The sequence below is a fragment of the Polyergus mexicanus genome, unplaced genomic scaffold (assembly GCF_030449975.1).
Source record: "Polyergus mexicanus isolate NDT 795.1 unplaced genomic scaffold, iyPolMexi1.0 SCAF_5, whole genome shotgun sequence".
NCBI classification, from domain to species: Eukaryota; Metazoa; Arthropoda; class Insecta; order Hymenoptera; family Formicidae; genus Polyergus; species Polyergus mexicanus.
The window spans coordinates 9412508-9432254 of NW_027223325.1; the positions used below are offsets into that span (position 1 = coordinate 9412508).

General features: G+C 38.5%; 1 protein-coding gene across 1 annotated transcript in view; it reads left to right on the forward strand.

The window, feature by feature from the left end:
* The window catches only part of LOC138933604 (zinc finger protein 791-like), an 80797-nt gene that overhangs the window by 8129 nt on the left and 52921 nt on the right, over positions 1-19747 (forward strand). Inside the window, exon 2 of the mRNA XM_070296427.1 lies at positions 17645-17748. Within this exon, the coding sequence (XP_070152528.1) occupies positions 17645-17748 (104 nt within the window). The remainder of the gene's footprint in view (positions 1-17644; positions 17749-19747) is intronic.

The window sequence follows — 19747 nt, forward strand, 5'->3', positions numbered from 1 at the left end:
CTGTTTTCAGTTCGTGGTCGACTTCGATCGACCTTTGATCGATCGTGAATGCACGTTTAATCGAGCGTGCACAGAGTCACGGGAGAATGCACGCTCACTCCTCTCCCCTCTCTCACTCTCTCTCTCTCTCTCTCTCTCTCTCTCTCTCTCTCTCTCTCTCTCTCTCTCTCTACTTATCCGCGAGAATTTTTTATTGTCTTCGAGAGAGACAATATTTTATTTATACTTTTAAAGAGAAAAGTATATGTTATTACATATATTATGTGCACACATACACATGTAACAATGCATTACGAGAACAGGCATGCAGTAAGATACATATCTAACATCTATAATTATATATTACATGTTTAGAGATTATTTTTTAAAAATTAAATAGGCTCTCGAATTATTTTAAAGACGCAAGTTAAAATATTTCCTTATTAAAAATTCGAACACGCGTTTAAAATTTCACACAGTTAAAATTATTCTGATAAATTTGTCTTTATATTGTTATAATATGCATTAAAATTGTTTCGAAAAGAATTATTCCGGTTATATTTACAATCGAATGAATAAATTAAAAAATACAATTAATCGGTTTCTCTCTTTTAAGCTTGTATAAAAAAAAAAAAAAAAAAAAAAAACTGAAGTGCGTCCTGCACCCGCGTCACATTATAATAATTTGATGTTGCACGATATATATATATATATATATATATGTGTGTGTGTGTGTGTGTTCCAAATTTAGAGATTCTCGTGCTTGAAGATTTTGCGCCGAATCGCCCAAGGCGAAGCAATCAGGCGCGTTTAAGGACAATGTGCAGATCTGCGAGTTAGAGTCGATCGCTAGATAGGCGGCAGATCTGACGATACAATGTTCCAACGTAAGGACAAAACTCTTTGAGTGTTGCGTTTGAATAGCTATTGCGTGCGTGCGTGCGATGCCGCGCAGTAACGTGCGTTCACGCAGAAAATGTATGCATTTCTACATCTCGTTCATTTCGCGGCGGACAAGCTATTCATACGGAGATAAAAACATTTCTCTGTTTCGTTTCGCGAAAACATCGTACGCGAATTAACTTTTTTTGCAAATACGCGACCTTGGAACTTGAAATTTTGACATCTGCGTGCAAAAGATGGTCCGCCAACATTAGTAGCTCTTTTTTAATACAACTTTGAACTTTTCTGCGATTCAACCAGAAATACAGAAAAGATCATATATTATCATATATGTATCTCTTTTTCAGAATTATACAATTTTCAGAAAATGTTCTCTTCAAAGATGCATAAAAAAAAATATTCCAGTGACATTAGACAGGTTACTCTGCGATATGTGTAAACAATATTTTTTAAAACAAAGTTAATTTAATAATAACAAAATGCATGTCCGTCTTTATTTAATTCACTTCATTCGATACACAAAATATAACTTTTTTTATTTTATCGCTGAATAAAAGATCTCGAAAAAAGAAAGTTTTCAAGAAAGATAAAAATATATAATTCTATTTCCTCAGAATATAAACTCACATGATAGATGCTCTGGATTTATTTTTTATTTTTGTCTGAAATCCGTTTCTGTTTGTCGTCGTGAATTAATTGATATCTCGATGTTACTGCCAAAATTGCCCGTGAGACACTTTACGCTCCCGATTATATCATTGTGGACGCAGAAATTGTTCCTTCACATATTTTTGGCCCGTTTTATTATTCGCGATCATCTATCTTGATAATGGAATCGATGGGATCTTTTCGACAGGACCCGTCCTTTTCGCAAACTCTTGCATTCCGACGAGCGCACGCGATTCGCGTGTTTTGAAAAATTATCGCTCACCGAATGGGCCTGACAGGACGAAATGCCGGTTTGCGGGCCGTTTCGCATAACGGCAATAAACGTCATCGTAAGGATCTTCGTGGCGCGTCCGCGCGTAAACGCGGAAAAAAAGCCGCCGGAATGGCGCGACGTCGATTCTCCGACGCGGGAAATGACTTCCGGTCGAGGATAGGAGAGAGAATATCTTCAGTTTTTGCGAATTCGCGACGATCTGGCGAGTTAAATCGAGTGAATTTAGAAACGTTCTTGAAATTAATAATACACGCTTTCACGTATCAAATATTTTTCGATAAATGTGCGTCATTTCAAATCAAACTTTTATTTTATTTTAAGACAAAGAACAGTGAATTAAAAATGATTCTATATCTCTCGACAGAAGGTGCTACTTTCTCTTACATGAATGATATGTTTCGAGACGAAATTATGATTGCTAATGTCGTTAGACGTGACCTTAATTGGTTCTTCCAATCCGAAAACAGCAGCAACAGAACTTTTCTCTCGTTCTCTTTCTCTTTCCCTTTTATCGACGATTCCAGCTACGGTAGCCACGGGCAAAAATTCCGTCTCACTGACGAGCCTTCTCCGCGCGCGGTACGTAAGATGATGATGATAATTATTAGCCGGACAAAAAGACCGCGTGGCGATCGGGCATCCTGCGTACAGATCAACATAACGTTATTTTTGCGTTCTGAAACGCAGTAAAAACTGGACAGTCTATGGCGAAATCGCCTATAACCTTCGCCGTTTTTCCACTATCTCTTCTCATCTTGTTTTCTCATGCTTCCTCTGAGACATCTTCGCCTGATTTCCGCTCGTCACATGCGTAACAATATCATCTCGCATAAAATAGATGAAATAGAAAGAAAAGATTGTTTGCTGTTCCCAAGAGAAAGCCTTTTTTGCTAATTTTGATATATTATTTTGCAATTATTTTATATAGTTGATACAATGATAGGATATCAGCTTCATAAATAACGGTAATATTTTATGGCTAAACACAAAATGCAAGAGAGAGAGAGAGAGAGAAATAGAAATAAAAAAGTCTTTTTCAATAGAAACTTTACGTTTTATATCACTTTATTATTAATTATCTCATTCAAATTGTTATTCTTTTAATATTTAAAATTTTTTTAATGCTAACGCAATGAAATTAATACAAATAAATAAAATATTAATGCTCCGAGACATTCGAGAAAGAATGAAACATTATTAGCATTTTAGATAATATCAATCAGAGTCAAATTATTTATATAATGCATTTATGAGGATGCTCGAAAATTAAAAGTTTGTAATTTTGTTTGAAATTTCTAGATGATACGTTCTCATTTAAAAATTTACATGCTTAAAAAAATTGAAAGAATATCGTAGATTATGATGGCTAAATAAGACGGTAAAAATTGGTTCGAATTCCCTGTTAATAGGTTAATTACGACAGTGACGCGATCATAGTCAGCAAATTTTCGTGCTTGCCATCTCAATGAGACTATAAAAAATGTATTCGTGCCGCTCTCGCAAAACTAGGACTCCGTCGTGCGTCAAATTATTCAAGGTGCTCCGTATGAGAACCGACAATGGAGAAACTATTTTCATACTCCAATAGCTGTGTAATTGTATCCGTTCAAGTGCGCGATTCGGTGTCGGTTCGAGAACTAACTTGAGCTGGTTAAAGCTAGGAATGACAACGGATATATCGATACTTCGCTTTTGATACTAAACATTTTCGACGTTAATCGAAATGTCAGTAAGAAATAAATATCGGCGCGCTTAAAACACTGTCAATTAATTATATTTCGCAAGCATTTGAATTAATGATATTAAATATTGTAAAAGATCTTTATCATAATTATTGATATTGATAATATCAAGTATATTTGATAGTCGATCTAATGAGTAAGTATAATAATAAATTTTATAATACACAAAATTTTTTTACTTCTTCTTCTCTCTTTTTCATTTTCAATGAAGGATTAAACATATAAATTGTGCGATTGATTTTTCATTTGTCTGATTAGGTTTTGTATGAATTATCCTAACAAAATGGATATACTTTTTGGAAATAATTGTCAGGTAGAAAATTTGTACGCGATTTCGCATCATTAATCAGCATCCGTGCCGATTGATTTCATACCGGTGCTCCGTGAAGAGGATTCGAATCGGTTGACATTAGCCATTTGGAAAATAGGCCGATTCACTTGAAGCGATTACCGAATCGCGAGTGCCCGCGACGAATCGATTATGAAAAAGCCGACCGGACCGGTTTCGCGGTTCTGCAAAATTAAGGAAATTGCGGGATAAATCGGCTACGCACGATGAAACATCTCGCAGATGAACCCAGAAAGCTCGGAATCCGCTCGTAAACGATGGAAACGCGTTTTGTTGTACAAAATGTATCTTAAAAATAATTCAAATTAATTTTTTTCCACATTTAAGCGAACAATTTTACTTTAAGTTTTATTTATTTAATCTCGCTTTTGAGACTAATTAAAAAATATACGCAGTTCCAATAGTCGAATAATTTTTTTACAAATTCGTCGCGAATCGTAATGAACGACTTGTTTCACCAATGGATGCGCGTGAATCGCGAACGAGAATGTAATTGTCTGGAGCGAGGATGAAGACATCGTCACAAATGCACGACACGAGGAAACGACGACCACCCATGGTCGAGTAAATCTTGCGTAACGATTCCGATCTGTCTTCGGTCTTTCTCGAAGGATAAACGAAAGCGCAATCGATCGTTACCGTTTGCCTTCGAAGTCGATCGAAATATAGATTTATCACAGTATCCTGTTTCCAATAAGAAAGATTTCCGACAACTTTTACAATATTTAATGACATTTTAACATGCTTTTGGGCAAAATATTATTGTAAAGTAGATAAATGTAAAAATACATTTTTTCAAGAGATATTTCAATTTTTTATATGCCTATAATATATTCTTACTAATCCATTATCATTGTCAAGCGATAGTTAAAAGCCGTTTGAAATTTACATTTAGATGTAATCATAAAAATAATTTTTAATTAAAAAAAATTATTAAATCAGTTTAATTATATCCATATTAAATTTTTTTCAATTGACATGATGTTTATCGAAACAAGGACATTTGCCGATTTTATGTTCGTGAAAGTAATGCTATTTTCCTTAATGCACAATGAATCATAGATCGCTAAACGGTAAAGCTCTAAAGATAAAGCGAGCAGGACATAAATGCCACACGATTTGTCGATATAAGTATCGCCCGTCACTATCAACGAGACATTTCATGTGACACGGCAATGCGCGTTAGATAATCGTACGTATGATCGGCTTTGCGCTACATAGGTGATCACGTACAGTCCGTTGGTGCCGGTTCAATGGCGCACAGCGAGACGATTTTTACGATTCGACCATTTTCCTTTGGTCAAGGATTCGTATCGTTCAAGTACAAACTTAACTGTATAATCGAAAATTTTATTCTTATACATTAATTTCAATTATCAATATTTTAGGAAATATTTTTGTTGCAAAAACAAAAAATACCGCGAAAAGCCTATGGAGAGAGATACTTGAACAAAAAGAAAAAAACTTGAAACGATTACACTAAACTATGTCAAAATATTGACTAGCGCATCTCTTTGCATATTTCACGATTTAAATTTAAAAAAAAAAAAAAGAAAGAAAAAAAAATTCTTTACTTTTGGATCTTTAATTTTAATACGGTAAGCACGCATTATACGAGGAGAAAACAATCGTCCGAAAGATTAACAAGGAAGCAAAGTGGGTAAACGAAATATAATAAATGACATGCATTTATGCGAAAAAGATTCGCGCGCTGTCGACGAAGAGAAACGATGCGTCTCTCTCTCTCTCTCTCTCTCTCTCTCTCTCTCTCTCTCTCTCTCTTTTTTTTTCTACCCGCCCAAAACTACCCGCGAGCTTGCGGCAACTCGGGTATTTAACGGCGCGTTAAAAAAGTAATGCGGAAATATAATGGGAAACACAAAGGAAAGAAAGTTTCCGCGCTCGCTCGCTCGGGCTTCCAACAGTTTTACTCCCCCGCTATTTGGTTTGGATAAAGAGCTACCTGTTTGTTTACGTTTCGCTTTCAGCCGTTTGTACTCTCTCTCGACGGTGCACCACGATGCAGCGAACGTATATATGCGCACGTGTATGTGTGCGCACGTGTTCGGCACATATATGTCCTTTTCTCGTCCTCTCTCCCCTTTCTCTCTCTCTCTCTGTCTTCCTCCCCCACCCTTCATCCTGCTGTTTCTATCTCTCTTTCGGTCACGGGAACATAGTTGTATTGTAAGCGATAAGCAGCTGCATATGCATACAATCACCGCGAGCGAGCGGAACCGTTTCGCAGACACTCGACGCAGTCCCGTATCGTAATCACTGCGCAAAAAGAATTAAAAAAACCAGAGCACAATTTTTATGTCATTGTGAATATTGAATCATCTTCATATTGTATAAAACACATTATTTTTCTATTACAGAAAATGAAAAAATTATGATTTGGATGTATCATACATTAATTAAATGATGTATGCATAAGCAATTAAATAGTGCAAGTTTATATACAGGTATCTTGTGGTTTTATTTATCGAATAACTGTCTAATACGCGCGGCATAAGAACAGATCTCACCGGAACATTTAATGTAATGATACCAAGACGAATATTTATAGAGATACGAGATGGTATAAGAAAGTTCATCGAGAATATAGAATAGAAAATATAACAAAGGGAGCGGGAAACTATTCGTGCGTTTTTCAATGAACGAGATAATAAAACGTGAAACTGGATGAACGCGAATTGTCGAATCGCATGTCGTTATCCAAAGAATAGAACGTTCTATAAGAATTAACGGGGTGAAATGTACGTGTGTATGTATCTGTGTGCCGTTAAAAAGAATCGCAACTGCGTAGAACTCTATGGGTGTACGGGGTGAATAGTTTGGCTCTGTTTATCATTAGAAAGCATACAGTGTCATTTTGTAGCGTCATCGCATAATTTTGACGCTTGTCATGACGGAGAGCGTTGTTAAGAAATGTAGTGATAACAAATCGAATGTCGTCGTCTGATGACGATGTTATAAAAATTCACGCATGCGTTTTTTTTCCATCGATACCTTAGATACAGAGACTTTGTTTTTGACATCCTTAATCGCGAAAATGGGTCTCATATGTCAGGATCAGCTGATCTGTCAGTTGCAGATTATTCGTTGCAGACTTTGCAATGTTTCCGAAAGACGATAGTCTTTATTAAACGATTAACGCGAAAAATACATTCTGATGGAATAGAAACAATCTTTTTTACAGTTATCCTTTTTGGCGATCGTAAATATTTCAAAAACGTATCACGCTTCGCGAAAAACAGAAGAATCGGGAAAAAGACGAATGCGTGCCAGACGAATTTTGCTCTATCGAATCGATCTCGCGCCCTTCGACACGTGCATGACATGTAGATACGTTAAAACAGGCTAAAGTGTAGAGACAGAGAATATTCTATTGCGTTGTTAAAATTCTGAAGGAGTTAGCTTCAATCGCGAAGACCTAAAAATGTAGCTTAATTAGATAAATAATGAAAAATCTTTTGCTACTATTGCAACACCATAACTTTCGATTTTTATTCGATTTGATTTTTTTATAACAAATATCTTGAAATACGAAAAGAATGGTAAGAATTGGAGGTTGGGCCTGAATCACCACGCCTGTAGGAGACTGACAAGAATTATTAGTGGGTGAAGGTAGCCAGTAGCTGAGCCGAGGATCAATACTAGGCAGACGTCCGTGCGATGTGGTGGAGTGCACTTCTACACGACTCTAGACTAGGCTAGAGCTAGGAAAGGTTGGGACGAAGGGAGGTTGGGTAAGGTTGGATCGTGGGACGTCTACGTAGACGTCGGTCCCCATAAACCAAGCGCCGGCTGACTTGACAGTATCGCCATGGACGTTTTAGTTGGAAGAAAAAAAAAAAAAAAAAAGAATTACTTTCGCCGCATCCAAGAGACGCATTCGATTTTAATCTTCGTGAAAAAAAAAAAAAAAAAAAAAAAAAAACTGTCCGCTTTAAACTTAATTTTCGATTACGTAATATTGGGGTGTTATAATCTTTTATATCTACATGCTCGATTGCAATATATTGTATTTGTACGTGAGGCCAATAGTAGCGTACGTATAAAAGACATAAATCGAATTTTCGAAGATTTGAATTTAAAGTTTTTTGCATTTTTTTTATATTTGTAAATTTTTAAACCATAATTTTTTTACTCTATATTGCTCGTCTTTTTTTAACGAAAATTTGTATGGGAAATTGCGAATAATTGCGAATGCTATTTGAAACAACATCTAGAGGAACTACGGAATGGAGCAAATTTTTCGAGATAGAGGCATATATTTAATTTCTGCGTTTATCATAAAGTATACTTATATAACGACCGGCGTAATTGTATTGAGAGAGCAATTTTTTGTCGCGTTTGTCGCGACCGAAGCTAACGCGATCTTGCCATTGCGAATTAGCAGCGGAAGGCCATGCGTTGACGATGTATTTTATGATCAGTAAGCGGATACACGCAGCAGCAAGATAGCAAAAATAATTCTCGCAAAGCGCAAGCGGAGCAAGAAGTTGCGAAAACTAGTTAAACCGCTTCAAGGTCGGGACCGTGAAACTTGTCCAATTCGCGGTGCAATTCCGTGCACACATCTTTTGCTCGGATACGTCGCGCCGCGTGTTAAATAACGATGCGGTAAAAACTATCAAAATTTTACGATATATCCTTTCGATCCCTTTTGACTTTTCAAGATATCCAATATCGAAATAACATATTACGGATAACATGCAGTTTTAAAGAACAGATGTAAAGAACTCTTAAAATCTAGAATTATTTTTTAACAAAAAAAAAAGAAAAAGAAAAAGAGAGATTGAAAAATTCTGATATTTTCAATGAAAATCTCAAGTAGAAATTAAAAGTACGAACGAAAATTTTGTTATATAATTAAATAAATCATTGAATTCTCGTCTTAATGAAAATTGCGTACAATACAAAACCGGGGGAACTTTTGCCTGGGAACATTCGCGCGTATACATGCAGATTCGTAGTATCGAGTATTCCTATAGTTTAATTAATACAATTATTATTAAAAAATTCCCGGAACCACCAACGTATTAAATCGAGGAAGTGAATGCGCGTGGATGCTAAATTATTCAAATGTTTCAGGAAAGATTCTCTTTCGATTCTCTTAATAGCTGATTTCTAAGTAACATATCTTAATAAAGCGAGTTCGAGATTAACAAAATCACATGTTATCGAGTACTATTATCTTCTAACGTTTAATTAGATTATTCTCTAATATAATTAGATTTCATTTTATTTTATTCGCTGGCAGTTAGAACATTTGAAAACTGCCAACGTAAATGAAATAGATTCGCAAACTTATAACCAGAAAACGTCGTCAATCAAAAAAAAAAAAAACATAATTTGACAGATGCTTTTTATTTTTCCGCTCGCAAATTCTAAGATTAGAATTTTTAAACGTTTGGCGCATCACGTGCATTCTACGATAAATTAAATAAAAATAAAAATGGAAAGAAATCGCAAATCTTGCGTCGAATATACGTTCTCGGAAACTCTGCAATGTAATCGTCCAAGTTGCGTGAGCGCAAACAAGAATCGCGTAGAGACGCGAATACACGTCGGAGGGTGCGAATGTCGCGTCGCTTACGCGTACAGACGAATGGGCGCACACATATACGCATATGCGCGAATGTGTGCGCGCGCGCGCGCGCTCCTTCCTCCCGTTCGCGCAAATGCTGATGATCATTCACGCCACTGACCTACTCTGCTACGCGAGCTTCGCCCTCCGACGCCGCGACGTAGCGGCTGGGAAAACAAGAGACAGAAAGAGAGAGAGAGAGAGAGAGAGAGAGAGAGAGAGAGAGAGAGAGAGAGAGAGAGAGAGAACAAAGAAGAGAGGGCGAAAACGCGTCGCACGGGAAAAAGGGGAGCGAGACATGCCGAGATGAATGTGAGTGAAGAAAGGAGAGATGAGGAGAGAAGAGAGTCTGGTCGGTTGGTCTGGGCCTGCGTAACGACGCGTGCACATCGACGATGCAAGTGCGCGACGACGGTCGAGGGCTTGGTGCAAGTCGCGGGATGGCGCGGGGGAGGGTGGGAGGAGGGTAAGGGCAACCGAGGGATAACGGAGGCAGGGAGATGGTGGAGGGCACGAAAGGAGGAGGCGAAGTTGAAAGGGACGCGAGTCGGTTGTGTAGTAGTCGAAGAGGGAACGAAGAGGATTGAAGGGGCGGTGAGGAAAGGAGGGAGGAGAGGGGACGAAAGTCGACCGAGGGGCGGCAGGGTATACGGAAGGCTACGATTGATCCGTGGTCGCCCTCCTCATCCTTCTCTATCCTACTCTCTCCATCCACCTTCTCTCTTTCTTGCCCGGGTGTTCCTTCCGCGCCCTTTCGTCCTCGATCCTCGGCTTCTCTTCCTCCTCCTCCTCCTCCTCGCTCTATGTCGCCGCGACCTCACGAATTCATTGTGCGCTTCCGGCTCTCGTTCTTTTTCTCTCAGGCGGCCATTAGCTGTCCGTTCGGGTCGCCTCTTATTAGCATAGTTGCAAATTCTATGCCACGACGTCCGACAGCGGCGGCCTCCTGTTAACGCTTGATTGGAGGCCAACGCGACGTTTTACGCCGTTTTACATACACGCGTCGCTTGGAAACTGGACGCGGACGAAGGAACATCGTGCAGATATCCGTTCTCGGTCGCGCGTTACTGTATGAATTTTCGAGTCCGACTTTAATGCTTCTAATTATTTCGCGGACGCTACGAGCGGTCTTTCCCACTCCATTTGTAACGGTAAAGTCTCTTGCGCGACTCGCAATTAATTATCCATATCGATATACCGTTTTAGCGATAACAGTTTTAACGATAAAACGTGTATAGAAAACACGCGGTTCCTATTTCCAGCAGCTTTATGATAAACGCAAGTTCCATAAATAATTAATTGTGTTGTAATCTCTATTACGTTACTCTTTCCTCATAGTTTTTTAACTTATGAATTAGTTTAAAAGAGCCATTTTAATTCTTTTAAACTTGCGCGTATAGAAAACCTGTCTCTTCTATTTCGAGTTATATATTGTATTTTGCAATATATACCAATCACATAGGACGACCCCGTTTCAAACCGTCAGAGACACGAGCATTCACAATCCACCACGGTAAGGGCGTAAAACAGTGCGTACTCGAGTTTGACCGCGCAATTAATATTCCGTTCGGTATTGCTGATTGATGATAGCGCGTTTATCGGGCGACGAGCGGCGGCGACAAGACTAGATTATTCGTCGCATTAAAAAGCATTTTCGACGCTCGCGCGCATTCATTCGGCTCTTACATTCCGATAAATGAAACTTAAACAATCGGTCCGTAGAAATGCCGACGATATATATATATATATATATATATATATATATATATATATATTTATTTATTTATATATATGTGTGTGGGGGGAGGGGTGTATATACGCTCACCCAACCTCGTTCACCGTAAACAGAATTATACAATACCGAATGCGCTACCATTAATTAGCGTGACTTCGTATAGGCGGGATGGCCGCGCACGCGCGTGCTTTTATTCTAGCGTTTCGCCGACAAAATGTTTTTGCACCTCTAAAAACAAATTGCGGACTTTTAATTGAAATCCATCGCGTCCATGATTCGGCCTGCTCGAAAACACTTTCCTCTTTCGCTGGATTTTCATCGCTTGTATTTTCGGAATAATATTGTCGGATAAATCAGCAAGAGAGTGCAATTTGACGTCAATATTTAAAATCTTTCTCATTCCATTTAGTCGATCTCGAATATGTGAAAAACTTTTATGACTATTGACCTTGCCCTTTTCTTTCTTTTAATTTGTCTACAAGTATATACAGTATTTAATTTGCTCAACGTGTTGCTTCTGTATAGTACAAATTGAATACACTGAAGAGAAAATGTTGCATTTTGTAATATAAAACGGTATCGTGTCGACATTATTGGCATAATTGTATTATATTCAATAATATTAATACAATTAACTTTACGCTATTTTCGAAGATCTATGCGGCACTTTGAAACTGGAAAAATGTGGTAGAGAGATTGTAAATCATAACGAGTTCGCCTCTACCAATGCGTATTATTGAGAAGAGGAAAAAGATTTCTATACACGGCGAGATGTATTACTTATGTATGTAGCGTGTCGAGCTCTGATTACACGGCTTGTAAAGCGGAAAAGTTGCTGCTGTTTCTTGAAATCCAGTATCGATCGAGCGCATCGAAACGCTACCACGCGACGAAAAAACTTGGACACGACCGTCTCGGGCAAAACCATCTCGACTGTATACTTTGTAACGTAATGAAAGACGCGAACACGCAGGAATAATCGGTTACATCGACAAAGTTGCATTCTGTGAAGCGGCTATTATTCACAGTGTAATGAATATCGTTACGCAATGCGTCTATTATTGCCGCGTATTATAGATAATTTATGATGATTGAACAACGAGGAAAATGATGTATCTTTGTTGCGCTAGTATAAAAATAATTGAATATTTTTACAAACGTTTTATGTGAGAGACTTCTTATATTTATAAAAAATATATGCCTGAGAAACTTTTTAGAAATATTGACAACACGATATTTGTTTAGCTTAGATAATTAGATCAAATTACACTTTGAAATATATAGTATTTTTAGCTTGCCATATTAAACTAATTTTATATTAAAATAGTTTTCTATAATAGAATAGATTATATAAATAGAAAGAGAGAAAGAGTGACAGAGACACTAGCTATATATAAAGCTGTTGTTTATCAGCTACATAAATTCTTTATTCTGCATAAATTAAAAAAAAAAAAAAAAAAAAAACAACATGTAAAGAGGGGACGAAAAATACTGCAAACCATTAAAAAGTTAAATATTTTTAATTTTCAAATAAACACATTCCATGCAGCACGGAATATTTGTTTAAGTATGCGCTGTATTTATTCGATTGAACATGTGCTTGATTCGTTGCAATCCTCGTTAAATTTTTATATTGTCAAATTACACAGCAATATGAGCGATTATTCAAGTCGCAATCTAATTTAATTCGACGATAAATCGACGAATTTTGTTCAATAATATGTCTTGCCAACTTACGTGATACAGAGAGAGAGAGAGAGAAAGAGAGAGGTATACATATATAAATTATATTATAAAAATATCACAAAAAATGATACTCATTACACAATCTTTTTTTCGACAGGTTATCCGAGGTCTCAGATTAATGTTATTTTTTTTTATTCTCATAACAACAGAGTGATTGCTCTCCCTGCGCTTAAAAGTTATTTGTTCGATTATTTAATAAAAACACACACACAAACACATATAATAAAATACGTATATCATCTATTTTATGGATTCTTCAACGATTTTATATATATATAGAGGTCCTTTTGTAATATATATTCAAGAAAGTGTTCTCGAGATCACGTACATATTCTCATTTACAATTTCTTTGGCAAAATTTTCATAGATTTCTATTTAACAAAAAAATACATTTTTCATGATTCTTTTTCTTTTTTTTGCATTTTAAATATTTCGATACATGTTAAAATTCGCGATTGCTTACATTCTGAAATTTTTTTTGGCGCAATATGCATATTGAAACGAATTTGCTTTCTTAAATTATTGTCCAGTATATTTGATTTAAAAAGAAGAAAAGAATTATTATATATTTTTCAGGCATTGTTAACGATATTTAGGAAATTAATCATATATAAAATAATCATATATAAAATAAATTTGATTACTTTTGTATAGAAACTAAATATATGCATATTATCGTGCTATCAGACAGCGATATATTAAGCAAGATATTTATCCGGATGCCAAAAAAAGAGAACATCTTTGCGGATACCGTTTCGTATCAGTGCACGCGCATACATATGAATTCCAATTTTATCAATATGGTCACAATATCAATTCAGAGCATTATAAATAGGTTACTGGGACATTTCTGAGATCGGCGAACTTATTAAAGTGCACGTTTGATGCGATTCGCCGCGAATTATACGCAGTTGCTAATCCAAAGTTTTTTTTTTTTTTTTAGGTGATCTTCACAAATAATAAAAAAATTTTTTTTTTCTTAATTGTATGCGTTTATATAAGCAGATTAATTCAAAATTCATAGTACTTGATATCACCAATGTTCAAATATATAGCGTTGCGATAAGTAAATTATTAGAAATATGAGATTATGAATAATTGATTTATAAATTGTTTCTTTTTTTTTTTTTTTCTAAAGATGCAAGATTTTCTCGTGCTTGAAATTTGTAATAGTTTTCAGTGATTCGTTTAACGAAGCAACAACGAAGATTTCTTTGCGAGAGACGGACGCACGCGTAAATACGCCACGTAAACGAAGCGATACGTATCGTTTTTTATGAAAACGACGAGATAAGGAATTTCCGCGTTGCGACGAGTTAAAAGACTAAAATCGCGATCGTAAAAAGCAAAATTGCGAAATTCGGCTCGGGGGTTCGCCGAAAAACATTTTCCACGAGCACGTTAGATCTGTGTTCACTCCGTGCATATTTAGTGATGCAGTTGCGAGATATATGCATACCCGTCTCATATTTCCGCGATATTTATATAGGCAAACAAAATTCAAAATTAATTACACATTTAATTGTCTAAATCACAATGTTACAAAGTACACATTTTATGTAGTCTCTTGCAATTATTTTAGTCTCTTATTCAATCCTTTTCTTTTTTTTTTTTAATATGCATAATTCTATTATTTAGTTACCATTTCGCTTTTAATTCTATTTCTTCTTTATTAAGTAATTTTATGCTGCAGAAAATAATGATTATGTACAATATAAATAATGTGTGTGCGTGAAAGATTCTCAATTTCTTATTAGATAATAAATGCGAGGTGTGAGAGTACGAGGCTAGATCGTGATCCAACGATGATATTCTGCAATCGTGCGTCGCCGTAACGAGAAGATCTGACTGATGCGCTATCTCAGGGTTACCTAACAGAGTGCTCGCGCGCGCGCGCGCGGGGATGCACTTTCGGGCGACGTCACGAGCGTCCGATATGCTGGCCGGCCGGCAGCTCGCACAGTTGTGCGAAGTAAAAATAAAAATACGGGCTCTATAGCAATTCTCTCCGTTCACGCAACACGCGCGCGCCATGCGTTACCTAAGAACGCGTAGACGCGCAATTCAGCGTAACCGCATGGTTATAAAAAAAATGATGCGAGAAAAAACAACGGATGCATGGTCGCGTCGGATCGATGCGTATAATGTACGCGATGACGGTCCATAATCGCGTTTGACAAGCAGGAACGCAGATATCCGAAAGCAGACGCATTCGATAACTTTGATGCGTGTGGTCCTTCTGTCTTTCTGTCCTTCTGTTCTTTTTTTTTTTTAATTCTCTAATGAAAGGATCGATCTTGAAAAAAAAAAAAAAAGTGTAGCTTGATTGCCGATAAATTTTTTACTGGCAATTTTAATTACGTTCTTTTTCTTATCTGAATTAACAAGATACAATTTAAATTATATATTTGAGTGTCGATAAATATTATTTCTATAAAATTTATTAGCTATTTTAATTTTTCAGAATTAAAAACACTTGATTATCGAAAAGATTTTGTTTAGTCTCGTCAGGATATTTAATACTTTTTTTCTCAAATCCTTGGGGCGATGTTGTAGAATTATACACGGAAATATGTGGAAGATATATGAAAACGATAAATTATAATGTTAACAATTTCAGCATGAAATTATTAATTACAAGTTGTACGGGAGACGGGAAACATTGACGGACTCTGCTCTGGTTTTTTCTCAAATAGACCACGTGCGTTCTATATCTACGCATCAATAGTAAATAATCGATTTACGAGTATAATTTATGAGTCTAATTTATCGCTCGATAAAGACCACGGAGCAAACATGCCCGCCAGCAATGTATCAGTGCTCTTTAGCCATTTTCGATAGATATTTCAATCCGTAAAAATTTCGTTAAAATGTTTACATGGCGTATTTGCTACTCTATGAAAACTCTATTTATCATTTAAATTTATAAGCTAGCCATTAGCCGTATCCGCGAAATGTCTTTCTAAAATAAATTTACAAACAGTATATAAATTATTATTAAGTATATATATATACTTTTCTATTTTTATTAAAGAAAAGGATAGATGAGATATAAATATATAAATATATACAAGTATTTTTTGATGATTAATTGTATTTCGAAGATTTACTGGCACGAGATGAAAACGTACCACATGCAAGTTGAAAAACACTCTAAGTCCGATTACACACGCACTACTTATTATGTTTCTCTTTCTCTCTTTCTCACGCGGATGTAAACGTGCAACAGACGCAATTTGCGTTACTTAAGAATCTATATAAAAGCAGAATACATCACCGCGAGAACTCGATAAACAAATACACATGCATGCATTCTTTCGCAGAGTTTAATAAAGCTTAAGATAAGTGCAAATACACGTATATATATAAAACGTTACAAGAATAAGAAATATAATGTTAATAAACCACAATACAAGAAGTAATTATTTATTTTTAATATGAAAATAATATGAGTGAGAAAAATAAAATAAATATGAGGAGTTTTCTACGACATGGGATTTTAGGTATTTTTGTCAGACATTGATGTTTACATAAGAAGCAATATTATGTAAATGATGAAAGCAAAATTTTATTGAGGGAAAACGCGAAAAATCTATAAAGTAACGAAAACTTGTTTGTATTATTGGTAAAGCGGCTGTAAAAAAAGAAATTTCCCATTATTCACATAAAAAACAATAACAAATACAAAATATCAATTTCATAAACAAATATGAGTTATATGATGTTTCTTAAACGATGTGTACAAATTATAAATCATCATACCGTAGGATCTCTCGCATAAAAAATTTAGAAACATTCAGTTTATTATCTCCAAAATGTCATGATCAATTAATTGGAAATTATTGGATACGTTGATCGTTTAAAATATAGGATTTATATTTTCATCGCGTCTATTTCATAAAGAGTCTTACACAGATTTCATCGCGAAATTCTCTATCGACATAAAACTTATGAAGGAGTCGATCCGTCATCATTAGACAGGTGAAGGCATACGCAGCTATGTTTTATACTTCGCGTCGAAAATAATAATTAGCTTCCAAGCGCAGCGTAACACTCAATGCGTGAGATACTGTTACGCGTCCCCCCTTCCTTTTCATTTTTCTCTCGCAGTACCTACACCTATCTACCGTTCCTTCTCGCTCTTTCTCTCTCTTTCTCAGTTACTGGCAAACATGTGTCTTTTCTCTTTTTTTTTTGGTCCAACGACGCCTATGCCGCGCTACGAATCGCGAGATTCGCGAGGAAAACGTGCGCGACGTTATGGATATGTATGTGTGTGTGTGTGTGTGTGTATTGGTGTACGCGCTTCTTCCCAATCGTGCGACGCGAGTGTGTGCGCGCGCACGCGCATACGGCGTCGCGGCTGCGGGTGTGTGGGAGAGCGCGCGCGTGCGTGTGTACGCGGCGGTGCGCGCGTGAGCGTTTCACACCTGACTATGTACTACTCGCGTCATGCGAGCGACCGTATTCGCGTCATGAGATGATCGCGAAAAGTTGCGCGCGGAGGAGCGCGGGCGACGCCGAAAATCTCGTCGACGAACGCGCGGATTTATCGCGCGGCGCTCACGGCGCTCGGGCGCGCAGAATCGATTTATTTTGTTGGTACGGTCTGCGCGGCGAACACGGTAGGTTAGTTGACCGCGGGGCCGAGCGAGCGCTGAGCTGACAGTAGGCCGGCGACGTCACAGTGGGCCGGTTCGAGCCTTCCTTCATTCGATTCAGGCAGGCTCCTCTATTCGTTTTACATGTAGCAAGGTAAATATTCAGACGCGATGTTTTACGTTTTTAAACGAAGGAACGTGGGCCCAGTGCGCGGATAATTATTATCATCGTTGTTATTTCCGCGTCGCGTCGGTGCCGTCGTCTTGGTTGTCGTCGTCGTCGTCGTCGTCGTCGTCGTCGTCGTCGTCGTCGTCGTCGTCGTCGTCGTCGTCGTCGTCGTCGTCGTCGTCGTCGTCGTCGCGGGGGCGGACAATCGTCCCCGACGATTTTTGTGACGCGTGCGATCTCATCGTGACGAATATGTTTGATTCTGTCACTTGATTAAGAGGAAAAGAAAAATATATTTATTTACATCGGAGAGAGGATGCGAGCACACAAAAATTTTCTTCTTTCGTCGTACGTCTACATTACTTGACATGTTGTTCGTTAACGATCGCTGTCATTGCCATCGCTGCCACTGACATTCCGTTGCCGCCAATCGCTGTCACCGCTGCCTGTCATTTATCTAATGAGTTTGTGGTCAGGTAGATGGACAAGATAGAAAAACGAGACGAACAGAGAGAAAAAGAAACACGAAAAGAGTAAGAGGAAAAGAGGGAGAGAGAGAGAGAGAGAGAGAGAGAGAGAACGATAGCGAGCGAAGGGATCACGGAGAGAACGAGAAAAACCGTGACCTCGCGTCACGCGAAAACCGCATCGCGAGAGACACGCGCCAAGTTTCGCGTTAAGCGCACTCTCCGAGTTTCTCTCGGATGATGATGATGTTTTAATTCGCGCGATTCGCGCTTCATGTCGATCCGTCAATCGGTGAATCGTCCGCGCGCGCTGTTCGATGTAGCTGTCACAAAGTGTCGAGTACCTTGACGGAGATTTTCCCGTATCTCCCTCGTGTCTTTTCGGAGCACGTTGTTCCGATCGGGAAAACGATGGGAAGACACGTGAAAACGTGCGCTCTGACAGTTCCCATTGACGGCGGCGCGTGCACGTCATGTTCAAGAGCGGCTCTCGCGTTTTCGGCAACCGCGAAATTTATAAACTCGACACTCGTACGACCTTGCACGGCCTCCGAAAAATGTTGGCAGCCAGCCGCTTTCGAATCCCGCGCCCGAACCCGTGCGTTCGTTACGACGTGACGTGGACCCGCGCGTTCGAAATAGTTTCCTCCTCGGAAAAGCCTGGCCAGAAAGAGAGAGAAAGAGAGAGAGAGAGAAAGAGAGAGAGAGAGAGAGAGAAAGAAAAGGCGATCTCGAAACATACGCTCTTGGCACCGTGGCCATCGCGCGACGCGCCGCGACGTGCCGCGACACACGTGACAGTGAACAGTGCAACGCGTATCGCGCGAGCGACGCACCTGGGGGCCGTCGCGCGAGGAGACGTTGAGGAGGCCAACGTTTCGCGCTCGGCTTCCGCCGTCGCGACGGCGATCTTCAACCGCCGATATTCGTCTTCAAGCGGAGACAAAGTCTCTCTCTCTCTCTCTCTTTCTCTCTTCCTCGAACCAAAGAGAGAAAAGGTGAATACAGAGCATATTTATTGGCGCGCTCGTGATTGACCCGACCGTGATATTTCGAATCGCGACGAAAAGAAAAGAGAAAACAATGTCATTGAAAAAAGAAAAAAGAGGAGAATGTCACGCGCGCGCGTGAATATACGGGCGCGTGTTGTCAAGAAGGAGGCATGATTGCGAGAGTGCGTGTCCCGTGAGCCGCCAACACGGGCGGACGAAAATACCTCACGTGCGTCGAGAAATTGATGAAAAAGAGGGAGGGAAACGTCGTGTAGGGGGAGGTAAGCGGCAGGTCGTTCTCGAGCACGATGAGAGAGTCGAGGAGGCGAGGAGCCGTTGTCGGCGCTCGTGTACGAAGCAAAAGTAAAGTATGACGATCCCGAGGAAATCTGGAGCGATCGAACGGGGCCCGCTCCGACGAGAGCGGCGCCGAGGAGGCTTCAGTTATCCGAGCATATCCGAAGATATTCTCTCGCGGATTTCACCTCAGCTGCAGCAGAAACGGCGGGCGTAGTGACGTAGTTT